General features: G+C 32.6%; 1 protein-coding gene across 2 annotated transcripts; it reads left to right on the top strand.

Annotated features, from left to right (window-relative positions):
• The first annotated feature begins 232 nt into the window (after positions 1-232).
• On the top strand, positions 233-26,823 carry LOC131842251 (multidrug resistance protein homolog 49-like). Of its 2 annotated transcripts, XM_059190793.1 has the most exons (25): positions 233-431; positions 11,171-11,356; positions 12,032-12,077; positions 12,241-12,434; positions 13,054-13,198; positions 13,791-13,891; positions 14,404-14,575; positions 15,104-15,228; positions 15,550-15,739; positions 16,054-16,275; positions 16,660-16,901; positions 17,245-17,332; positions 17,654-17,862; positions 18,152-18,321; positions 18,555-18,581; positions 19,508-19,767; positions 19,923-20,074; positions 20,475-20,589; positions 20,961-21,210; positions 21,640-21,835; positions 22,552-22,714; positions 23,017-23,211; positions 23,756-23,965; positions 24,644-24,790; positions 25,465-26,823. In XM_059190793.1, the coding sequence occupies exons 2-25, from the start codon at positions 11,187-11,189 to the stop codon at positions 25,699-25,701; spliced, it is 4,026 nt and encodes a 1,341-aa protein (XP_059046776.1). In that variant the 5' UTR covers positions 233-431; positions 11,171-11,186; the 3' UTR covers positions 25,702-26,823. The 2 variants fall into 2 exon arrangements, with proteins under 2 accessions (XP_059046776.1, XP_059046777.1); XM_059190794.1 differs by lacking the exon at positions 18,555-18,581 and having other exon boundaries at positions 25,465-26,822.

Raw genomic sequence — 26,823 nt, 5'->3', positions numbered from 1 at the left:
TCAAATCTCAAGTAAAAATTAAAATGTTCTCCTGTTTTGCGCTTAATTTATAACACATTTCGCGTTTAATTTATAAAGAATAGATAAAATATTTAAGATATGTCGCGAATTCCTTATATATAATATTAAATAATAATTAGGCATTTACTTGTTTAAAAAGCAATGCAGCTGTGATTTATATTGCACCACTGCATATCGGGTTGATAAGTCCTCAACTTGTCGTGTGCCAAAAACCACCCAGTCTGGCGCCAATAGCTGTGCAGGGTTGACGTACCTACTCATAATATCCGCAACCGCCCCTATAGAAATATTACCGCGTGTCCCATGCATTTCAATATTATAACGTGGCTCTATGCAGACAATAATTGTTGAGGGTGATTGTGAACACACGAAGTGCTCATATAACTTGGATATTTTTCACAAAATATTCGGTAAGTACGAAATTGTTTATTAAATATATAGTATTTTATTTAAATCTATACATATAAATAAAATTGGAGTATCTGTTTGTAATATTGAAATAATCGTTATTTACTACATGCATATGAATATAGGTAATTGCGTACATACACCAAAATAATTTTTTTTACAATTTTTGTCTGTCTGCTTGTTTGTTCCGGCTAATGTCCGAAATGGCAGGACCGATTTTGACGGGACTTTTTTTGGCAAGTAGCTGATGTAATAAGAAGTAACTAAGGCTACTTTTATTTTAGAAAAATAAAGTTAATTTTCACGCGGACGAAGTCGCGAGTACAGCTAGTTTAGAATATAAGTCCATATACTCATTTACTGACATTGTAAATAAAACAGTAGTTAAGTATATATTTACTTTGTACACATTGTAGGTAAGGGTTAAAAGAGTAACACGAAAACACCGAAAAGGTTACGGCGCTTGGCAGTTTTCCAAGAAACACATAGCTTTTTCATTTCGAATGAATGAAATAGTCGATACCAATTTTTTTTATATTCTTATTTACATAAGATCCAAAGGCATATCTATACTTAATATTATAATTGCGAAAGTCTGTCTGTCTGTTAGTTTATCACGACATAATGGCAGAACCGATCTGAATGAAATTGTGTAAGTGACGTAAGTAAGTAAGTGAGTAAGCAGTTAACCATAGCACGCAAGGACGCATATCTGTAGTCTATTTTTTATCTCAAAAAACTAACAGCTGTTAAAATGTAAATTGGCTAGACTCTACTAGGAGGTAGAGTTCTGTAAAGATATTTCTACATTTCAATTGTAAGTCAAACTGTAATATATATTTAATATATGTATCTACATATATTTACTATATGTTTGTATCATATGTACGATGATATTTATACTACCTATACTCTATTGTTTTTTAATATACTACGAGGGTGGCAAATACGGCCCATCTGATCGCAAATGGTTACCGTAGCCTATGCACGTCTATTGCACGTCTATAGAATCACCTATATCTATTGAAATTAAATTATGACTTAAAGAGTTTGAATAATTTAACGAACCTTCTATTAGTCTTTAAATTTCACTGGATTTTTTATGTAATCCTTATAAGTACCTGCATAATAATACCTAGCAATTCCTGTTCAATGTGGATGTGAAAAAAAGGTTACGGTTCGCCTGATTATCGTAACCGTTAAATAAGAACGTCCACCATTAATTAGGAGTATCAAATAGGCGCTGTCGATTCGAAGAAACCTTTCTAGTTTCTGTACACATTTTGCTAGCACGAACAAAAATAACATTGAACATACATGGTGCTTATAACTTCAAGGTTGGCCTTTGTCTGGCAGGGTGTGTATATTACGCACAGAATTCTGAATACAGAATCAATCTGTTAAAGAGTTTTTTCCCTTTTAATACTGTAATGACTTTACTGACCTATATTGTATACGGATTATTTACTGTATCCAACATAATATATTACAATAATTTCATTAATCGTATTACTAATAATTGTATCCTCAAGATATTACAACTTCACCCACTTACTTTCGTACTTCTCCAAAAAGCTGTAACACTAAACACATATAGAATAGTCCGTAACATTTTAACGTAACATTGTATTAAGCGGAAACATAAGTTGTATAAGTGCACGTTGGCGATCTAAACACTACATGCTTAGTCTTGAGAGAAGATACTTAAGCCTAATTAAGGCTAAATGATGTCTAAGACTATAATGTGGCTCATGGAGTATAGGTTTATTTAATTCTATTAAAAATTGATTGGAATTATAATATTTTCAAGTCATCTGCTCATCAACTCTATTATGTGACACTCAGTGCTCATAACACAACATTGTGATTGAACAATGTGTATGTCCAATCCTCACTCCTGTCAGAATATACATGTGAGAGTACTTGAGATGGGTGTAAGATTTGACATGAATAAGTCATGTCAAATCTTACACCCATCTCAAGTTTCTGACAACAATTGCCTATTGCTACTACAACGCATGGTTAGTCGTACAAAATATACGAAGCCGAAAGACAGTGGATGGAACAGAATAAGTTTTTGAAATAAATTGCAAACTCATCTTCATACAACATGCAAATTACGATTCAATTTAATACGAATAGTATAAAATTCCTTTACTGATTTCCATTTTACTTCATGATGATGAAAAAAAGATATTTGGACAGTATAAAAGATGATATGGCAAGAAAGGGCCTGAATAACGACATGAGGCATTATACACACAACCTCTTCCGATATCAGCTAAAAAGGAATATAAGGTTTAAAAATAAACATAACGTGAATATCATTTCTTTCCCTCCACCTTGTTATTACAATTGTTACTTTCTTCGCCGTTTGAAGTACGGGTATTTCTGGATCGATTCTTAATAATGTTTGCTATGTATAGATATAATAACAATCGATGTTTAGTTGTAAGTAGGTACAACGAAATGTCTATTGTTATTACCTACATCGTATTGTTTTCTTATATGTAATAAGTTGTTATTTTCCTGTCTTTTAATACAGCATAAAGAACGTAAGTACCTACATATACTAGAATATAACTAAGCAATTTCAATTTACCAATAGAATAGAATAGAATAGAATAGAAAATCATTTCTTCAAATAAACTTAATTTAAGCACTTTTGAATAGTCAACAATTTTTTTTTAAATCTACCGATTTTCGGAAAGCTGTATCACGAAGAATAAGCAAGAAACTTGCTGTACTAGCTTAGTAACTTTGTGTAGACGGTATTTAGGTAAAATGACCTTATTTTTATTGCGTAAGTTTCTACTTGTACAGTCGTTAAGTTTCTTGAAACTATCTAAGTTTTTCCTTGTATACATAATATTTTCATAAATGTACTGTTCCACCGCAAGTGTACACTCTTGCGGTGGAAACTCCGTAAACAGACCAAAATAATATAGAAAGAGGTAGGTTCGCCCCTGTCTCGTTATGTTATGAACATATGAAATGTTGTGTTAACATAAGACATCGACAGTTGATAATGGCTCTGACTACCACATTTGGGATAACAAATTTATAATACAAAAAAATAAAAAACAATTAAGAACATAATCTATTTCGAAAATTGGTTAAAACTATACTTTTATATACCCAAATATTTCACAAAGGAGGTTAAAGGCCTCTATGGTTGCCATGGAGCTAGGAGCGAAGCGGCGACAGAATGGCGGGGACCAAGATTACGACCGAATTATTATGTACTCAACGAACGATTTTGTCTTCACCTTATGTATATTAATATGACTATTATTACAGACCATAAAATTATGTATACTCACAATATATTTTAGTAATAACTTAGGTATTTAGTAGATTAAAAAAAGAATGGAAAAATAATTATTTCTACTCTTCTACTATTTAATTACAACTATCTCATATAGACTCTCTAACTATATATATTCTTACTTGTTTATTAAAAACTGTGTAAAACGTTATATATAGAGATGATATTATTGTTATTAATTTATGTGACCATAATGTACATTTTCTAATAGGTCATCATCATTATATATAAATAAGAAGTAGAAATAATTGGCATAATACCTTAATATTGTTTGTGTTGTACCCGTGATTTACTTTTTGTACATTTAACATCATAATAACTATTATTAATAATAAATGGTAGATCTTATTGACAGATAGAAAAGAAGTATATTTTTTTTATTATAAATAATTTAGTAGCTTTTATACGATAAAGGAAGGTTCAAGTGCTAACGAACATATGTATAATGAATGTAACTATAAAAGAGATTCTGTCGAGCTACAGTATGAATATTGTATGGATATATATAACAAACCAACCACTAGTGTATGAATATTGTAAGCAATGTGTTAGTAAATAATCATTTACACCACAATTGTCATGCTTAGCCGTAATTAATTTAACCAAACACCCGAAATTCCTACAAGGGATGATATGACGTAAAAATGACGTCAAAGGAACTACGAAAAAAATTACATAACATACGTCAACGAACGTTGCACAATATAACACCTGATGATCACCAAGTGCAATTTCACGAATGCACAGACGCTTACGTCTGTGAATGAATTGTGTGTCTAACCCCATATCATTAGTACAATGGCATAAGGTGCAATTTGACACGATTAAATAATTATAATAATAGCATAGTCTTACTGGCAAATGTACTTGGCTTGTAACGATATCCCATTTTAAACTAATGGGGACAGTCTAGTTGGCCCTTGATCTAGATGATATTTTATTCATAGGTTACTGTGTGCTTTATGCTTAATAAATAATAATAGTATTACTAATAATCGTGGACAAATCAAACAGCTCCATCTAGTCCCAAGTGCATAGTTTGTGTTATGGATACTAAAAAACTTAAGTATATACATATAAGATATAAGGAAAATACCCTGTCCAATAAATACAAACAGTTTAGAGGGGATTGACAACCCCATTGCTAGCAATGTACTTTGTCAGGTCGACCTCCACGCGGTTCCCCCTGGAAACCATCGTGTTAAATTCCTGGTGAATTTGTCACGATGGGCTAACTGACCTGACCTCATGCTCATCTTATCATCCTCCACTGGTGCCCCGCCAGCGTAAACCGTTAGCGCAGGCGGGTGCACCACTCCATTATCATCCACAAAAAAAAAATACAAACAGTTATAATCATGAATAGAAAAGTTTCTATCGAGCGAGGAATCGAAACCGCAGCGGGTGCGGTGCGGTGTGCTAATCCCGTAGCCGTCCTACGCCGTTCATAGATTTGCAACTGCATTTCCCATCTATTATTATAATTTTAATTATTAAACACAATTTTGAAATATAACGACAACTTATTATTTTATATATGTTTATTAGCTACTTTTTTATTCTTTTGTCTCCAATAAATATTAAATTACTGTAGAAAGCGCTATATTTACACGTCTGTGTGTCTGTTTACTCTATAAAGGAATGGGTATAATCCTTTATGGAGTAAACAGAAACGTATAAATACAACTCATATCAATTTTCTATAATTTCTTTTCAATTCGTAAAATAAAATTAAAATTATAATAATGTAAGTACTTAGGTGATCTCTGTTTTTTTACAATTTCGTCCAAGATATCGATACATAAAAATTAGTTTTAATAGGGCCAAACGTCTTAGTGGACATTTACAGTAAGTATACATACTTACTACAAAAATAGTAACATTTTTTATAATTAATTTTAATGTCAATATATGGAAAAATAAGTTAACATGAGTTTACGTAACTTATGACAGAAATTAATGGAGCATGTGACGGGCTTCGGGAATACTTGCTTATGATCATATAGCTTAAAGAAACAAGTTACTTTGCGTATATATAATGTTTTATTTTAGTATTACATGCAGCAGGTACCTGTGATTATGTCGACTCTTATGAGATAAAAGATCTTAGAGAGAGTCCTCGTGACACAATCTATCTGACTGACACACAGATATATTTTTATAATAATATTTTGTAATAGTAGAATGAACTAGAATGGATTATTGTAATACTTGTTTTACAGACAACATAATGAATCCACACACAAGTGAACTCACAAACCAAGTTCCTAATTGTGCCAGACTTGAATTTGTTGCTATCAGTTCTCAGTTTTGAAATTATTTAAAGTATTAAAAAGTTGCAGTTAACAAAAAATTTAAGTGCACGCTCCGTAATTGCAACTTTAAAATATTGGTATTAATTAAGGCTAAACTTTCATACAATAATTTGAGTTAAATTATAATTAATATAGAGACAAGACCAAAACTGTCTGTGTATTAATGTTTCACGTAAAAAGGGTTTGGGGAATTAAGATAATATTTTAACAGGATATGTTATTAAACATAGCCTAAAGAAAGTTAAGAAAAAAACGGTCAATAATTAATTACATGAAAATTACAATACGCCAAACACAATTTTATTAATCATTCATAAATGTATCAAAAGTAGACGGCGTATTATTTGTTATAGTCATTTGATCACTATTAATAGATGACATTTTACAAATATAGTCGAGTACTCACGCAGTCACGGGCACCACTCGTCTAGGTTCAGGAATCACTCAGTTCCAAGAAAAGTTCAAGTGTTTATACATAAATTGACTTACAATATTTCATTTTCATTGTAGTATACTACAATGAAATTTGACATTTCTTTGAAGAAATTTAAATCACATAATTATAACTAATATAGGCATATTCAATATTGGTATTTTATTAAATTTACAAAGAAACTTTACTACTCAGACCAACTACGTTTTTAGAAGTTCCCTCTTTTTTTCCAACATCAGATTTCACTACTTTCCTCACTAGGAAATTAATTTAGTAAAATCATTGTCTTTCATTGTTTGTCAATAGTTATAGTTCATATAATAGGTACAATAATGATGAGAATGATAATTACGCCGTACTTACCTATTTGTTATTTATCTTTTTATGACAGGTGTTAGACAATACATAAAAGGTACTTACTTTAAAGATATAGACATAGATGATTTATTTGCGGATACTCATTTTGTTATTATAAACAATACATATACGACAAGGTACGTAGATTAGAATTTGTTCAAATATTAATACAAATGACACATTACAATGTGCAAATATCTGTTATCTGTCAAACAGTATATTGAAAACAAACAATACCAATTTGATGGAATGATTAAATATTATTAAGACTGCGTGTCCCTTAACCCTCTACATACAAAACATGTTTTTTTGTATGGATGATAATGGAATAATGCACCCGCCTGCGCTGACGGTTTACGCTGGCGGGGCACCAGTGGAGGATGATAAGAGGAACATGAGGTCAGGTTAGTTATCGTGACAAATTCACAAGGAATTTATCACTATGGTTTCCGGGGGGAACCGCGTGGAGGTCAACCTGGAATGGTACATTGCTAGCAATGGGGTCATGAGTCCACATTACTAACAATCCCCTTCCCCCCTACAAAACGTGTTACAATGAGAATTTTCTGCAATAACTAATTAGTTAATGTAGAAAATTAATTATTCTCGATTAATTTTTGTCTAACCATATAGGATAAGGTAATTATTGTTATTACACACTTGTAAAATTTTCTTTAAATAAGTTGGTGTTATAATTGCACTATTGCACTAAAAAACTCGATATTCACAAAAAGTAAGCAAGTGATTTTACAGCCTTCTCTTTCATTAATTGAGTATATTGACAGTTTATCACCTGAATGTTATAATATTTCTTTTACAGACATGTAGTTGGAAATTGTTCACATTTAGTGTTATACAAGCGTGATCTGACTACTTCGGAGATGATGCACACTTCCGCTATATTGTCTTATATAATTTAGTAGTAATTAGAAATTAATTTCACTTTTTATTATCAATCTATATCGATACAGATATTAAGTAAATACCTACTACATCACTATCCTCGAGCCAATAAGCGAATAATAATAGCTTTTGAATGATCTTCAAATTAAAAACTTGTTAAATTAACAGCTGATTACTCTTAAATGAGAAATGTGTATTTAAGTTACAGATACATATACACTTTCAAATACAAATATAATTTGTTATGATAGTAAACTCTGTTGATTGCTAGACTCTTTGAAATCTATTCTATTTTAGCAAAGACGTCGATTAACATTTTATTTCATGAAATATGTGATGACACAGGAATATTCTTAAAATATTATTCTTATAGGTTAAAAACCAGTGTCTACATGGGTACCTCCAGTTTCACCTATTTCAGACTTGTTTTTCAGATATTGATTTTTTATTTTATTTATTTCAGACTACTAGATCCACATTATACCTTATAGAATAACATACGTATGAATTAATATTATAATACTAATATATTGAAATTGGTCACGGCAATCTGCTACGGTAGCGTCTATACACCACCCCTTTCGATCAGTAGTCCTCCTTCATGAAGGTAGGCAGCATGTTGGTGGGAACCCGGGCCACAAACGCTTTTGAAACTCGCGTTGTGACTCGACTCCAGCTGCGTCAACCTCAATGTCAGGTTACTCCTGATCCGTATGTAGTCGATAATGTCCTGCTCCTGCAAGTTGTGTTTCAGCTGAGAGAAAGAGACTAAAAGTACAAGAAAGGGGAGACATTTTACTCCCCTGGAAAATAAGAGACTAAGAGAATTTGCATTTCATCCGATTGATATGAATTTACTACTAGTACATAGTCATTTAGTGACGAACGAAATCTGTTTTTCAATTTAACTATACTTAATATAACGGACGGGGAAAGAAATATACCTACTCTTAAATGCTGTGCTGTCTACCAACTATTACAAAGCAATCAAATCGTGTGTGCTAAGACGTGTGTCTCTAAATTTTTACTGATACATTATAAAGCCGTTTATTAAAGGGTAACCTGCATTTTACCATTTGTGTTACCTATTTATAACCACAATCTGTTTTCATTCTTTGAGTACAGCTCTACTTCGTTTGTGAAATTTGTGACTTGTGATCCTTTTTTATTATGTACGTATCATATATATATAAGAATTTTTGAGGTGATTTAATAGAATACTGTACAACCAAAATACCTATTAATGAAAATGGTCTGTAATATTACTATCAAAATTTAAACTGTCTGCAAAACTTAAAAAAAACAAAATATTTACCTATTTTTACTAACCTTAACCTTCCTTACCTGATGAAAAATTATGGATACAAAGTAGACAGGCATATACTAAGTCATTCCTGGAATCAAACATTGAATATAAAATCTCCCGCTCATATAAGAAACAAATTAGACTACATATTCTTTCCAAGTGACCTTGACCTAACACGATCCGCTGAAACTTACTGTAACTTACTATATACGTAGATTACTTTATTTTAATTACTGTAATGTACAGACTGGTTCAAGGTTCTCATATACAAAATGCAGAATGAGGTAATGTTTTTCTAAAAATAAAATCATTAAAAATATCCTTTATTTTAATTTATTGAAATAGCGAAAATAATTTTGGAACATTGTAAATGAAGTGGCATACATTAATTACATGTACAGCACCAACACAAGATTTTAAAAAGTACATGTATCTATTCTTTTTGCTACTTTATATTAGGTATTCACTTGGTAAATACCAACTTCAAATTATAAAATGACTAGCTAAGCTCACGATTTCATCCAATTTCACGTGGATAGCCTATGTCTTCTTCTGATCTATAAGCGATATTATTGTAAAGTTTAATTAAATTCAGTAGTTTTACATGAAAGAGTAACAAACATCCATCTATTCTCACAAACTTTCGCGTTTATAATATTAGTAAGATTATTGTGAACAATTATACAAAATCACTCATTTAAAATGGTAAAACAAGAGCATTGCTCAATATTCTGTGTTTATCATTCCTTTGTAAATTCATAATATTGAAGCACGCTACATACGCCGCATTGCAGTGGTCTAACCTCTAGGTCTGTACTGCATAGTTTGTAATATATTTTTCATCATTTCTAGCCAGTATTAGAATTCAGTGTTACGAAAAGAAAAATACATTTAGTTTATAAATGTACCTATATAATTACGTGAACAGAGACTTCTCCTGGCTGATTTTTCTACGAAGATATCCTTAGCTATATTCATAGAAATATACGGGTATAAATAACTTTTTTTATTATGTACGTAATCATTTATTTACTACTCGATTATTGATTACTCTAAATTCCCATGGTAACAGCAGATTTGTAGCGGGTAAATGCGTACTTTTATACAATTACACATGACTCCTTTAATGTGGTGGAAATTACGATGATGTGCGCTAATGAGATACCTACAAATATTATTATTGTTATAGTATTATAAATTGCTTTTTAATTTAGGTCACTAGTCTTAATGAATTTCTAATGGCATATTAATTTCATTCATAAAGAAAACATATTTCCTTCAAGTTACTTCGAAATCGATCGGACTGTATTTTTGTATGTATATCACACAGTAATTCGCTAAGTTGCACAGACTATAATATCTGTATTTGCAATTGATTGAGTTTATGTCCAAATTACTCAACCTGGCTCAGTATTGCTGGTTCGAATCGCGGGTTTCTATTCTATAAAGTGTTATTTCAGAAGGTGATAGTAAAATAGAAACTCTACCATTAAAATCGGATGTTATAAAAAAAACATTAATCAATATTGTCAAGTAGATTAGACATAGCTATTATATACCTATAGGCCATTGTCAAATTTAACAGTGTAAGTTTATTTACAGAAGTAGAAAAAATAATTAATTACGATGTTTTATGGGAACACAAGTAGAAAAAATTATTGTAATATTACTAAGATTTAGCTTCTGTTTTGAAAAACTTCCATATATTTATAAGTTAATTTGATCTTTATTGTAAAGATATTGTAAAGATTTGTAACTAAGAACTGTAAGAAAGGTACTTAAGTACCTTTCTTACAGTTCTTAGTTACTCACCTATACAAATTTTCTCGATGCGAGTTTTCCCAACAATTCCTTAACATTATGAAAATTAAACACATAATCATTAGATAATAACTCAATATCTATAGGTATATATATATATATTTTAGGTCAAGATTTTTATTCTTTGCCTTTCTTTAAATTTTAGTCAGTACCACGTGGACAAAAAACATATCTTTTTTACCATACGTAGGTATAGTACTTTTCGATCAACAAGTAAAAGTATTATTTGATTGATTTATGTGTAATAAAATCTTGAATAATCTGCTTAAAATTTTCAGAGCGGGTGATCCGAGAATGAAACGCGATGAATCCTTAAAAAGCGTCACCAAGTTCACGTCGGGGCGTCGCCTGAGTGAGACACGGCCGGCGCTCACGCTCGGTTGGCGACAGAATTCACTTACTATAAGCACACTTGCCCAGCAATCCGCTTATTTAGCTGAGAAAGCTTTCAGAGATAGAGAAAGGTATACTGTTGTAATTAGTTACTGAGCAATGTTTTTGTTTAGCTAAATATCAAACAATATTTGTAGTATAAATTTAATCCTAATATAATTCGATGAACATGATGTGATTTCATCTATACATATAAAATTGGAGTGTCTGTTTGTAATATTAAAATAACTGTTTTTAATACATGCATATGAATATAAATAGGGTTAATTTTTGTCAGTCTGTCCGTCTGTTTGTTCCGGCTAATCTGTGAAATGGCTGGACCGATTTTGACGGGACTTTTCTTGGCCAGTAGCTGTAACAAGGAGTAACTTAGACCACTTTTAATTTAGAAAAATAAAGTTAAATTCCACGCGGACGAAGTCGCGAGTACAGCTAGTCTACAATAATATAGAAGGACACCAATATTAACTTGGTAACAATGGCACCAGTGTTAAGGCTGATAATTGAATATACAGCATAATAAGCAGCTAGCTGTGCGTAATAATAATAACCTGTGGTAACATTAATTTGCGCGGGAAAATGTCAGACATACTCTTCTTTTATTCTGCTGTTATTCTATTAAAAATTATATTCCTTAACATATGTAACATTTTATAACTAATATACTAGTTAAAGGAACACAAGTATTAAATATAAAATTATTTTTAGATTTCTCATCATGCACCATGGCTATTATTTTATTTCAGCGCAGAGGAAAAACTCCAAGCAGCTCCAGTTTCTTGGTTTAAATTAGTAAGTATTATATCTATTGTATACCGTTACCATCTTCCAAAAACTTATGTTACTTATAAATAAATATTTTATCTTACCATATATACTATAATGTAATTACCTAACAGCTATTAATTCATTTTAAATTTACAGTAGTATTTCTTTTTAAAATAAAATTCTACAGTTCAGGTTTGCGAAGACATGGGAGCTGCTACTGCTACTTATAGGCATCATTCTAGCCTCAGTGAACGGCTTGTTTGTGCCAATCGGCGTCATAATATACGGAGAATTCACAGCGCTACTAATAGAACGGACAGTGATGACGGGTACTTCAGCTGCCACTCTAACCATATCTCTTTTCGGCGGTGGCAGGATACTGTAAGTCAATTTATAGTTCCGTCGAGGATCTGAATATTTTGCTCATTTGTCATAGAAATTGTAAATCACTAGTGTTTAGAACATATTAATCTTGACAACCCCATAACGGTAGCTAACCTCTCCTAAAATTTGTTTTTCTTTTGCTATATTATTGTGACTTATAAAGTATAAGTCACAGTAGTCTTTACCGTTTACATACAAAATGCAGTTCCTTGGAACCATTAGTTGAAAACTAGGTATTGTAAATTTTGTGGAGATTTTCGCCGATGTTTGAAATTTAAAAAACAAATAGTATGAAATAATTGTACTAATGTAATTTGTGAAAGAAAATTACATAAAATACAAAAAAATACCACTTTTATCCTTTAGTGGTCGTTATGAAATTAACTAAAGAATCCTAATTCGAATAATTAGTGAAAACGAAGCATCGTAAAAAATGCGCAGTTTAGATATGACTAGATACTTACATATACCTGATTTTCCGAGCCCTGAGAATCTACTGTCGAATCAATAACAACCCAAAAGTAATTCTAATATCTAAAAATAATGAAAATAATCATAGTTATGATACATATGTTTTATAAAATCAGAGCTGATGGCATGACGATGTGATTTGCAGAACAAACGCAAGTGCGGAGGAGAACAGACTGGCGTTGATTGAAGACTCACAAGCGTTCGGCATTGGATGCTTTGTATTCTCGGTATTGCAGTTCGTCGTGGGTGCAATCAGCGTTGATCTCTTCAACTTTGCCGCACTTAGACAGGTATCTTTGCAATAGGTTCAAATATGATGTACTAGGTATAGCCCGCGACTTGGTACGCATACTATCATTTCATCATGTGTAGTTCCAATTGAACTTTATATCTGCCACATATGTTAGAATTGGAAAGGGGATTAAAAACAGCAATCAATGTGTACCCCAATACAGGATAGGACAGCCTATGTATTAAAATAGACAGTTTCATTGAAAATTGGACTGAAGCTTGATCTACCTAATTAATTATAATAATATTTAATAATAGAGAAAAGAATAATATTAATATTAATAATAGAAATAATAATATTTCACCCTTATTTCACCGCTTCTAGATATTTATTTGAGATAAAAGATGTCCGTTTTCGTTATACAATCTATCTTTAAGATTATTAAGATATATTCAAAAAATATAAGTCACCTTAATAAAAATTATGAAGTACTGGCAGTAGAATGTAGGAAGAACCCAACGTTTTCACAAAACAATTTTCTTATAAGAATGTACTAAACATAAAATAGGCCAAAATATCTGAGAAATTACCTTATGTTTTAAAGAACAAAAAAATACAAATTTGTTTGATTATTGTATCTTATTTTGCAGATTGAGAGAGTGAAACAAAGATTCCTGCAATCAGTGCTTCGTCAAGACATCACTTGGTATGATCTGAACACGACAATGAATTTTGCTACCAAGGTTTCCGAGTAAGTTTATTTTTCAAATTATTAAATGACATATAAAAAAGATATCTATATTTTTCCGTGTAGTAATGGAAGTATCATTACTATAATTTTATTTCATTAGCAAGATAGCACCAGTAACAGGCAACTATTTAAACAAATTACAAAAAGAAAAGAAATCATAATTAAAATCTTTTTTTTTCGGACTACTCTATTGCTGTTGGCCGCAGATGGCCTTTACAGCTTCACCGGACGATAGGGAGCGAGTGCAGATGGCACTCCAGACCAGCGGAAGGACTTATGAAGCGGCTGAAGACCAACTCCCGCATGACGGATACGACTTTAGTCTGAGGGCACCACTAGGGGTTCCAAGCTCGGCTGAGGCCGTAGTAATTTCGATCCCAGTTTAAATTGATTAAAACCCTATAGGTACCTAATTAGGTACCTGCCAAAGCAGAGATCGTGTTCTGTGTTGGTGTCCATCTGTTACGCCACAACCTAATCCTAATAACTAATTACAAGTTTTTTATTTGCAGTGATGTAGAGAAGTATCGTGAAGGTATAGGTGAGAAGGTCCCCATGTTAGTATACCTGGTTATGTCGTTTGTAACTGCCGTTATTATTTCGTTCTGCTATGGCTGGGAGCTCACCCTGATCATCCTGTCATGTGCGCCTGTCATTATTGCCACCACAGCTGTCGTTGCTAAGGTAATTGTTATGAAATTATGAATGCGTAATAGCAGATGATATCTCAGCTAATTATTTGCTACCTATTATAAATGTGAATGTGTTTTTACCTCTTCACGACTACATGGAAATACAGTTCCTAAAGAAATTTTATATAGAGATACCTATATATCTGTTCCGGTTTCATTAGTTGCGATTACTGAATACCTGGATGTCATTTCTGATGTCGTAAGTTTACGTGCTCAATTTTTTTTATGGATGATAATGGAATTGTGCACCCGCCTGCGCAAACGGTTTACGCTAGAGGGGTACCACTAGAGGTTAGGTCAGTTAGTTCATCATGACAAATTCATCAAGAATTTATCACGATTGTTTCCAGGCGGAACCACATAGTGGTCAACCTGACATGGTACATTGCTAGCAATAAGGTCATCAGACCACATTACTAACAATCTTCTTTCCCCTAAAACCGTGTTCAATTTGTAATTTTGGTATATTATTATTACATTATTACATTATGTTTAAAAAAACCTTGTAAAAAAATTGTAGATTCAGGCGTCTTTAACAAGTCAAGAACTATCAGCATACAGTGTGGCGGGTGTCGTTGCCGAAGAAGTGTTGTCAGCAATAAGAACAGTTGTTGCATTTGGTGGAGAAAAAAAAGAAATTGCACGGTATGTAACAAAAAATAACATCAAAATTGTCGGATGTAGTTTATCGACAAACAATTTTTTACGTAACTTGAATGCAAACAAGTTGTAATCCTACTTAATTACAATAGTATATCATACATATATTTCCATATATACTATAATTTCGGTGTTTTGCAGAATTACTCTATATATTTTCTATTATATTTCCTTTTTCAATGCAGTATATTGTACTACTTTTTACATACTATTTTTACTTTTAATATACTGTTTTACTTCGAATATGCATAACTCTTTCTAAATGACGGATATTCAGTTTTTTAATAATAATTTCTAAATTTTCAGCTATAGCGCACGATTAGATCCAGCCAAGAAAATGGGGACCAAAAAGGGAATATGGTCGGGACTAGGCAGTGGTGTTATGTGGTTCATCATATACTGCACTTATTCATTGGCCTTTTGGTATGGTGTCGGCCTCATCTTAGAGAGCAGACAAGAAGCAAAACCCGTCTATACGCCTGCTGTGCTAATGATTGTAAGCTTAAAATAGTTAAAGACGTTTGCATTACAGATAATTGATTTTAAAATTTATTAGTAATAATGTGCACTATGTATCCGTCGTTGTTGGTTAGGAAACCTTATATGAAGTCGAAATAGGTATTTGAAAGACGAAAACAATAAGTTCATGAAATTCCTACATAAATATAAAAAAATATTTCAAAGAGATTGAGTGAGATATAATATGAAATGTACATTATTAATATATTATAAATGATTAATACAGGATTTATAATAGTTATTCTCTAATATAAAAAGAATAAAATATAAAGTAAAACCGCCTTTCCACAGATATTCTTCAGCGTCCTGCAAGGCGCACAAAATGTAGGACTGACGTCCCCTCACATGGAAGCTATAACAAGTGCCCGAGCGTCTGCTGGGGCTATATTCTCTGTTCTAGATAGGAAACCCGTTATAGATAGTCTCTCCAACGAAGGAGATAAGCCGGAACTCACAGGAGACCTGGAATTAAAGGACGTTTACTTCAAATACCCGGCTAGGCCAGATGTACAGGTATGTGAAATATTTAATATCTTATAATTTTAATTGTTGTATAAAAATACAAAGAACATTGAGAGTTTTGCTTGTTGATTTAAAGTAAGAATTAAAAAAAAGAGAAAGAAACAGCAAACGAGAACTACCATAAATCTGTAAAGATATATCGCGTCACCGCGCACGAGAGTAGTTATCTTAGTGTAAATGAAAAAGTCGTTGGAGCCATCAGGAAGTAAAGTTTTAGGGGATTGAGCTGATTATTACTTCCTCTAAAAATTGTTAGATAGTTTTTGCATTATATATCATAATACAAAAATGGATAATACAGATTGGGATAAGGACAATCTCTGATATTGTATTTAGGGCAAAAAATCAAGTTCAATAGCTTTAATATAATTTCAGGTTTTAAATGGAATCAATTTGAAATTAAACCGAAATGAAACGGTTGCGTTAGTGGGCTCGAGTGGTTGTGGCAAGTCGACCGTATTGCAGCTGTTGCAGCGCATGTACGATCCCGAAACGGGATCCGTGACTGCATCAGGAAATGACTTAAGGAACATCAATGTTAGACACTTACGAAACCATATAGCCGTGGTCGGCCAGGAACCAGTACTATTTGCTGGTACAATAAAGGACAATATTAGGTATATCATGATATTTTAACATATTTAAATACTTATCGAATAATACTAAACTTTTAAAATTCAATAATAACAAAAATCATTGAATTCTATAATTGAACATTTTTACATTCCAATTACTTAGTAACGTCTTCGCAATTTCGTATCCAATACCAGTAGTTAATAAAACATGCACGATATTTTATGGTAGCAAGTTTCTTTAACTACTTACTGGATATTGCAAAAAAACCTTTTTAAAATGGATCGGACTTTGTTTTATAATCTTTCCTTAAGTATTTTTCGAGTAGTCCGATAGCTTATGATATTCATTCGCTCAAAAATCAAAACAATCCCTAATTATTTTCAGAATGAGTAACCCATCTTGTACAGATGAAGAAATAATTGTCGCTGCTAAACAGGCATATTGTCATAAATTTATCCAAAAATTACCCGAGGTAGGTATGGCAAATATTTTTTATTATTATATGTAAGATCACAAGTAGTACACTCTGATACCCACTAATAATAAAACTTCTATTATGTCTGAAGGTAGATTCAATTAATATGGCTACAATACATCAACATCTAAGGTCATAAATCTGATAATTAAAAGTTTAGCTACACTTACAAGTAAATATAGACGAAAAATTAAATAATTAATATTTTTGTTTTCGCGTAGGTTAACTGTAACTAGCAGTACTAGAGTTAGTATATAATTATTTTCTTCCTACATTAAAATCTATCAAAACTTGGATATACCACAACTTAAACTTCAGGGCTACGACACATTAATCGGCGAACGTGGTGCCCAACTGTCAGGTGGACAGAAGCAGCGTATCGCCATCGCACGGGCTCTTGTCCGGAGGCCCAAGATCTTACTGCTAGACGAGGCCACTTCAGCTCTAGACTCGCACAGTGAAGCGAAGGTTCAAAGAGCGTTAGACGCAGCCGCTCATGGAAGAACCACTGTCATGGTGAGCCACAGGTAGATATAAACGGTTCGTGTTGATCATGTTTCTTTAAAATAACTTTATTAAAAAGTATGGTCATTGCAATGAGAAATGTATCTCTAATAGACTAGAGAGAGGTAGATAGAAAGATATCTAGAGTATCAAATAGGACCTCTACTACTCTAATGCTGTTTGAAACAAATTGTTGTAACTTAGAATTTACGTTCAAGAAAAGAGCGTAAATAAATACAATAATTTACCTCTTCGTGTCAGTGTACGAGTATTTGATATTTAGTATGACTTTATTATTTATTAATATTGTAGGCTAGCTACAGTTCTGAATGCAAACCGCATTATATTCATCGATAAAGGAGAAGTGGTGGAAGAAGGTACACATGAAGAGTTAATCCAACAAAAAGGCAGATATTATCACTTGGTTCTGGAGAACGAACCCAGCATGGCACCGCAATCCGCTAATAATAACGTAACAAAACGTATGCATAATAATATATTCTGACTTTTATAATATAAAGTACAATGATGTCAGGTGGATATGCTAAGACGATTTTTTTTAGTCTCGAACATAAAAGATCCTGATTTATTTTAAAACTTAGTGCCAACCTCTTTTATTTTGTAACGATAAAAATTATTAATACAAGCAAAGTTAAGATATTTTTTATCATTTTGTACTATTGTACTTGGTCTAATTTTTCTTTTAATGTTGTAGATACTGCAAATGGAGAATTGGAAAAAGGTGGGATTCAGATTTCAGTTTCATTCCAAAGTGTTTGGAAAATGTTTCATTCTTTATATTTATACAAATCTCCTAATTCTCTCTCCAGCTACATTCTAATAATATAATAAGCATGCTACCAAATGTTATTCCATAATTGTTTTTCTGTTCACTTTTCTGTTCTGATCACATTTCAAAAGTTTTATATTGCTTTATAAGAAATATATTTAAGTTTTAAACTTACCTAATGCTTATATCTACATAGATATCTATCTATATAGAGTCTTGTCCATATATAACTTCTGCGTCTGTAAGGAGGTTTATGGCAGATATTTCCGTTTAATGTTCCTTGTTCAGTGTAATGTTCTTCTTACATATTTTTTCTGTATGTTATTTATCCAGTTCCACTGGTTTACTTACTCCTACTTTCATTATTTTAGAGACTGCATGATGCTTTGTGTGCGGTTTGATCTGATTCGTTATTACATATACATATACTGCACACAATCTTTTTACTCGAATTCCACATACTCTTAACGAATCTGTATATTGTAGATAGATAGATTGTACTTTATTTGTAATATATAGTAAAGAAAATATAAACAATAGGTATATTAAAGAACTCATGTATAAATATAATAAGGCCGCCTTTTTCCTCAAAGCAATATTTTCAAGACTGTATATTGTAATTTCAAATAAACTACTTTGTTTCATGTAATATATATTTTTAAGAATAAGTATACCTATATTTTAATGTATTTTTAAGAGATTAATAAATTACCTAATAAAATATTAATTCTACCTTGACATAAAAAATACAACTACAAACAAATAACATAGTTCGTTAAAATTACATATGCCTATACTACCTATACTAAATATATCGAAGCTTTAGTAACTATTCAATTATTAAATAAATTTTACAACGTATTTAAAATATTTTATAGATGCTAAACTTCACCGTCCGAAATTACAAAAGTTGGCTTCAGTGGAATCCATAATGAGTACCATGACAGATGGGGATTCTGACTCTGAGGACAGTTTGGTTTTGGAAGACGACAAACAACAAGAATTGAAGCCAACTACATGGGAAATAATGAAATTGTGTGAGCCAGAGAAGTATTGGATGGTGGTTGGTGTATTGGCCGCTTTTGCTGTCGGATCAAGCTTTCCTATGTTCGCGGTGCTGTTCGGCGAAACATTTGGCGTAAGTAGTTTATTTTTATGTTAAATCTATTCTTTCATATACATACAACTAGAGATGATCAGCGTGAGCTCATGAGCAAGAACCTACGTACATACATATATAATAGGACGTAAATGTATAATATATAGACTGTATGGACAATTCATCTTTTTCAGTTATTAGAAAGCAAAGATGATAACTGGGTGCGTGGCGAGACAAATTTCATTGCCATTTTGTTCCTAATAGTGGGTGTAATGACTGGAGTCGGCATTTTCTTCCAAATATTCATATTCAATTTAACTGGCGTAAGGCTGACAGCTAGGCTCAGGTAAGTTACTTTTATTTCTAAGAATATTTTGATAGATTTAATCCTGGTTGGCATACTAAATCACAATTTAATGTTAGCATTTATCGAAGTATATAAAGTACCCCATACAGTAAAAAAAGTGGAATTTCTATAGATATCTGATCTGCCCAATGTATTCAGTTCCAGGAAAACTATCACTTAACTAATGGATCTCCCGCAATGTACATAAGAAAATAATAGAAATATAAACAAGTTTAATTTTGATCTATATTAAGTACAGATGAATCAAAATAATCTAAGGACATTTTGTTTATCACAGTCACTGTTGTTTTCTAAGGAAATGTTCCTCATCAGAGTCACTATTGTAACTCTATTTTTAATCTGGTTGTACAAAGTATATAGAGGTGTTTATTTATTTCAGAGTGGCAGCCTTTGAAACGATGTTGAAACAAGAAATAGGATGGTTCGACGACCCACTTAATGGAATCGGTGCTCTGTGTTCTCGACTAGCAGCTGACGCAGCTGCTGTCCAAGGTGTAAGTATGGATGAAAATAATATCTAATTCTGTGATGAACACAATATAGCGCGCATGTACTTATACTTTATTATCCTTTATTATCAAAAGGGGGCAAATTAGTAATAGCGTAATAAACTAGTAGATACAATCAAAACCTTTTTTATACGACCACAATCCCTGATGGGAAAGACGGACATTTACCTATTCATGTGGATGTCACAAAATAAGTATTAAATTACATGCAACCTTTGCAATTCGTGCTTATTTGAACCTACGACAATGTTAGCTGATATCTAAAAAAATGCTCAAGCATACGTCTTTGTACAATTTCTCTCTAGCATAGACAAGAGCCTTTTTGAGCCTACTATCACTTTATTCGTATTATCCAGGCTACAGGCTCCCGTATCGGTGCACTGATGCAAGCGACAGCCACCATTGCCATTGGTATAACATTGTCCATGTACTATACGTGGCAGATGACACTAGTATCACTAGTATCTGTGCCTATGGTCATTGTGGCTGTACTCCTGGAAGGCAGGGTGCTCTCAGCGGGGATGGATAGTGTCAGAGAATCGTCAAATAAAGCAACAACCATCGCCACCGAAGCCATTACCAATATTAGGACGGTGTCCGCATTTTGTAAGTACATGCTAAGTATTAATTGGCAATTGGAATTGAAAGTTACTTTGCTATCACATTTCATCACAAGAATTTTACATTATTTCATTGATGAATAATAATAACTCCGGGACAATTCACACAGCGCTTTCTAGTTCCAAGTTATTCAGCTTATATTATGGGTACCATATAACTAATATAAATACTGAAATATATTTTATTGTAAATATGTAGGTACATAATATGCATAATATGAGGATACGATATAATATTATGAATTTAAATGTTTGTACTATGCGAGAAATTGAACCCGCGACCATCAAAAGTAAGGCATATGCCTATAACGCATAAAATATTTTACTAGCAAGTATATACCACATCGATGAGATTATATCTGCAGTGATTAGCGTTTAAACAATACTGGCAGTAGTTAATACCAAAATATTTCAGGTGGTGAAGATGGAGTTCTAAGTCGATACCAGAAGGCAGGCATAGAGGCTCGTAACAAAGCTATTAAGAGTATGAGGTGGCGTGGATCAGTGTTTTCATTTGGACAGACAGCCCCCGTCGCCGGTTACGCCCTCTCCCTCTGGTACGGGGGTGTACTCGTCGCTAACAAGCAAGTACATTATAAGGACGTCATCAAGTGAGTTCACATATTAAGATCGCCTGAACTGATTGAAGGTTTCAACAGACTTAAGTCTATATTCGATCTAATACATTGTATGTACATAGAATACATATAGTCATATAGTGTGTAAGATTTCGGATTCCAATTGGGCTGGCGGATAGGAAGTCTTCTTAAAATAGCGGACTATCAGCAACATTGCTAACAAAGAGAGGAGGTGCCAGTCTGTCTTCATGGAAATCATCGTAATAAATTTCTGCGAATGGACTACGATAATTGTAATGAGTGGTAATAAGCCGTCATAGTCATAATGCGTGACGGTACAGATTATAATAAGACCGGATAAATTTGAGGCCATCTCTATCGCCTTTAGCTCTACTATGAGTGATTACACTAACCAGTATAATCACATATACACTTGTCATTTAGTACGAATTAACCATTTTTTCTAAGACTGTCAGCAATTTTAACCACGTCCCTCCCCTTACCGTCAATTTTATACATATTCTTTATTTCACTTTGAAATACAGTCACAATCTTAAAGACAATATTATAGACAATTTGAGCAAAGATGGATTTCCTTCTATAAGAGGTCTCTATCAATCGACCCAGCGTGTCATAACTAGTATTGACTGGGTAACATTAGCGTAACTTATAGTAGTGTATTGAAATGTCCCAATTGATAAATTTTCACTAAGCCTCTGATAAAAACCGATGGTCTCGTTGTTCGGCAGAGTATCAGAGGCTCTGATATTCGGCGCATGGATGATGGGCCAAGCTCTGGCGTTCGCTCCGAACTTCGGCGCAGCTGTGAGCGCAGCGGGCCGCGTGATGACGCTACTTCAGCGACGTCCGCTCGTCGAGAGCACTCATGCGCCCGCTATAGCAGAGAACTATGTTAGTATTCAGCTCTTGTTGTTGTTGTGGATATATGCTTCCAATATTACTTTTACTTTTTATTATTACATACTAGTTTTATATCGCAATTTCATCTGCATGATTGGAAGCAAATAATTGGCGATAATATTATGCTGATATTTATATATGTAGGTGATAGATGGGCGGTCGGTTTCTTTGCCATTCCCGTTACATAAAACAAGCTGGTCTGGTTACAAGAACTTACAAAGTAACGAACAAGTTTATTTTTACACTTGAGCAATTTTATTTCTTTGAAACAAATCGTAACACGGTATTTCCAGGTTGCCGACGGTAAGATTCAGTACAAAAACATAAAATTCCGTTATCCTACAAGGAGAGAAGTGGAAGTACTTCGTGGGCTTTCGTTATCGATACCAAGTGGAAAGCGAGTCGCTTTAGTGGGACCAAGTGGCTGCGGCAAATCCACCCTCATACAACTGTTGCAAAGGCTTTACGATCCTGATGATGGCAATGTGGTAAGTCCAAACAAAATTAAAATATTTTTATTCATGTAAGTTTAATACCAGAGACTTATGATAAGTAAAATCAATGGTCAATTCGGAATATGATTTCGAACCAAAATTATATGTAGCAATATTCCTATTTTCTAAAATTTTGTCTATTAACAGTAATTTATAATAATAAAAACTGGAAATAAATTACAAATAATCTAGTATTTGTTGTTTACTGTTAGGTATATAATATAAGGTACAACAAAACTGAAATTAATATGAATCAATGTGATTAAATGTGAAATATTGTAATATCTTAAAAACTAGGGCTGCTATTAACAAATTAGTATTTTGTGAGCGTATTGAGTAGGTCTGAGAATCGGCCAACATCTTTTTTTATCCCCCTAAATGTTAGGGGTAGTCCACCCCTAAATTTTATTTTTTATTTTTTAGAGTTGTGAAATTTTGATGACCGACGTAATCAATACGATTTTATTGCTATATCTAATGTAACAATGACTTTTTTATACAAATAAATTTATAATCCATTAATTCTACATTCCCTTAGTACTTGGACGACTACAGCATCACAAATGACATGCGACTCACAACTCTACGTAAGAATCTGGGTATAGTGTCACAAGAGCCGGTATTATTTGATCGGACGATAGCAGAAAACATAGCCTACGGTGACAATACTAGGGTAGTCACTATTGAAGAGATCGTTACGGCAGCTAAGGCTGCTAATGTACATTCATTCATATCGGCATTACCGACGGTGAGTTGTGCTACTTCATAATTCAAATAAACATCTCATCTATCTATATACTCACTTTCTTATTCCTCTACTTCTTTAAGCTATTGATCTGTTCTATCATTTCCTTGTAGATATTTTATTATTATTTCTTTATGAACTAAAATGGCGAGCAAACTTGTGCTAATCTAGAGAACATAAAATACCAAGTCAGTAATTCCAATGCCTTATCTTTCACACAACTTACCAAACTGCTTGTGTTGATAACTATGCTACTTAATTGGACTGGAATTTAATTTATGATCAAGTAAAATAATATCAATGAAGGTTGGGGTTACGGAGTTATTTGCTTTTACGGAGTTATTTGCTTCTATAGATGGAGCCTGTGTTCGACTACACAAGACAATTGTGACTATAACCATCTTTGGGAAAGCACTTGACATTCAAACTTTTGTTCTCGACTTTGTCGGACTTCTACCTATTTGCTGGTATTAATCCAATGGTAAATATAGGAACAAATGGGACAATGCAACGTTTTTGATCTAAAGTGCTAATAACTTAAAATGACGAGCAAGGATAATTATTCATGTGAAAATGAAGAAGAAAGAAAAAGAACGACTATCTTAATTATACCTAAGTGTAAAAGAAACTATTGCCAGTTAAGTTTATAAAATCTGTTGTTAATCTGCTGTTTACTATCAGGGCTACGATACAAGAATTGGGGCGCGTGCATCTCAACTGTCTGGCGGACAGAAGCAGAGAATTGCCATTGCACGGGCACTGGTGCGGAATCCTCGAGTTTTGCTATTGGATGAAGCCACGTCCGCCTTAGATACACATAGTGAAAAGGTATACAAAAAGGTGTACAAAATCCTGTACATATTCTTTAAATGAGCTATTCAAACTGCGTATGATATAGTTTGATTGAAGTTGTAAGTAGAAAAATATGTAGGTAAATCTTAGTTTTATATATATATAATAATATATAATATCATATCAATGGCATGTAAATATTATATATCAACATACGAAAATTTGTGTTTGAAGAATATATTAATCAAAGGAAAGGCAATACCTATGTATAAATCTGTAATATATAGTCTTTTAAACTTTCGTGTTTAATATACATTATTTAAGGTAGAGATAAATACCTTTATTTGCCATAAAATTATTCGTGTTAAGACCCGTATAATAATTTAAATAAAATATATAGTCTGTCTTTACCTCGTCGTGGTCGAATAATATGGGTACATATTATTTGACCGCGACACGTCGAGTACAGAAACTCAAATACTTAACATAAAAATCAGTTTCATTTCTCGTCAGCTCACATGTATGGCATCTGCCATAAATGTATGCTGACGAAAAAATAAAGAAAATAAATGCATTTAAATATCTATGTATAGAAATATACAATTGCTAGGTTTTTGATACCACTGTCTTTGTCTATACAGTGGTATCAAAAACCTACCAATTTTATATGGTTCTTCAGAATACACTTCGATTTAAATTTTCACATTCAGATAGTACAAGAAGCCCTGGACCGTGCTAGCGAAGGTCGAACATGTCTGATCATCGCCCACCGCCTGGCGACCATACAGAACGCCGACATGATTTGCGTCCTTGACCGCGGTGTGGTGGCCGAGACCGGAACCCACGACCAGCTCATAGCCAGCAAGGGGATATACGCCAAACTGTATGAACTTCAGTGTGGATTCGTGGAGGAAAGTGATGAGAATTTAGAAACTGCGGCTGCTTAATTTGAGAATTTGTGGGCATGTATTTATGGTCTATATCTGTTTGTTTGCATATTGGTAAAATCAAAATCTATGAGGCTTTGTAAGTATACCATGGATTTGGAAAGATGGAATCGCAAAAAAATCTCATAAGGTCTTATTTTGTAACAAGATACAAAACTCAATTATCACTTATATGAATATGAAATTAAAGAATGATTTTAAAATCATTCTTTAATTTCACATTCATATATATATTCATAAGTGATAATACATATATATTACAGTCAATTGCGGCATTAGGGCCGCAATTCACTCCATTATATTTAAAAAAATAAAATATGTACCTAAAGTTTTGTCAAACAACGTAATTAACATTGCTATTAAATGGTTTCATTCATGCACACTAAAATTATATACAAACTGGTACCTAACAACATTTATCAGACTTTAAAAATCATGGCTAAGGTGAGATTATTTCGTGCGTATGCCTATCGTCGAGTTGCTGAAAATTATATTATACTTGTATGTAAACATATGTGTTAAATTAAATAAACTAGTCATCGTAGAGACTGCCAAATTCTTTCAAATAGATACTATATTCTAAGTATAAAAAATAAGTATGTGCGTTGAAATCTATTTATAATTTAGTACCTTAATAGAATAGAATCCAAACATTCCCTTTTATTCCTGAACCCGGAACATTCCCACGAATACTAAAATATTAGTTTAAAAACCTAACATAATTTATTTCAATTTATTAATCCATTAATCCTACTGTAGTTCTAATTTAATGTTACTCAATGTACAAAGACATATTTTTTGCATCAAGTGTGCCTTCGATTGTTACAATATTGTATTATATCTAATAAGAAAGTATGTATTTATTGTCACATGTTATACAGTGGCATATAACATAATATTGTTAATCTTATTCAATTTTACTTCAGTATTCTGCAAGCATCTTCTTAGCATTTTCTAGCGGTAGGTAAAGAAAATCTATAAGTACCTAACTTTATTATGGATTTCCAAAGTGTGCTCAATTAAAACAACCAAATTGTTATTTTTATATCGTTATATATGAACGCGTGTTAATTCCTGAATTATAAAAACATATTTAAAAAGTTGTATAGAGTATATTAATAT

The sequence above is a fragment of the Achroia grisella genome, unplaced genomic scaffold (genome assembly GCF_030625045.1).
Source record: "Achroia grisella isolate CSIRO2021 unplaced genomic scaffold, CSIRO_AGI_Agris_v1 utg215, whole genome shotgun sequence".
Taxonomy (NCBI): Eukaryota; Metazoa; Arthropoda; class Insecta; order Lepidoptera; family Pyralidae; genus Achroia; species Achroia grisella.
This window is presented reverse-complemented; position numbering and strand designations above follow the sequence as displayed.

Coding starts and splice junctions, on each gene's coding strand:
- LOC131842251 (XM_059190793.1), top strand. CDS start 11,187: ATGAAACGCGATGAATCCTTAAAAAGCGTCACCAAGTTCACGTCGGGG. Junction 16,902..17,244: donor ACAATAAAGGACAATATTAG/GTATATCATGAT, acceptor AATTATTTTCAG/AATGAGTAACCCATCTTGTA. Junction 18,322..18,554: donor TAATAATAACGTAACAAAAC/GTATGCATAATA, acceptor TTAATGTTGTAG/ATACTGCAAATGGAGAATTG.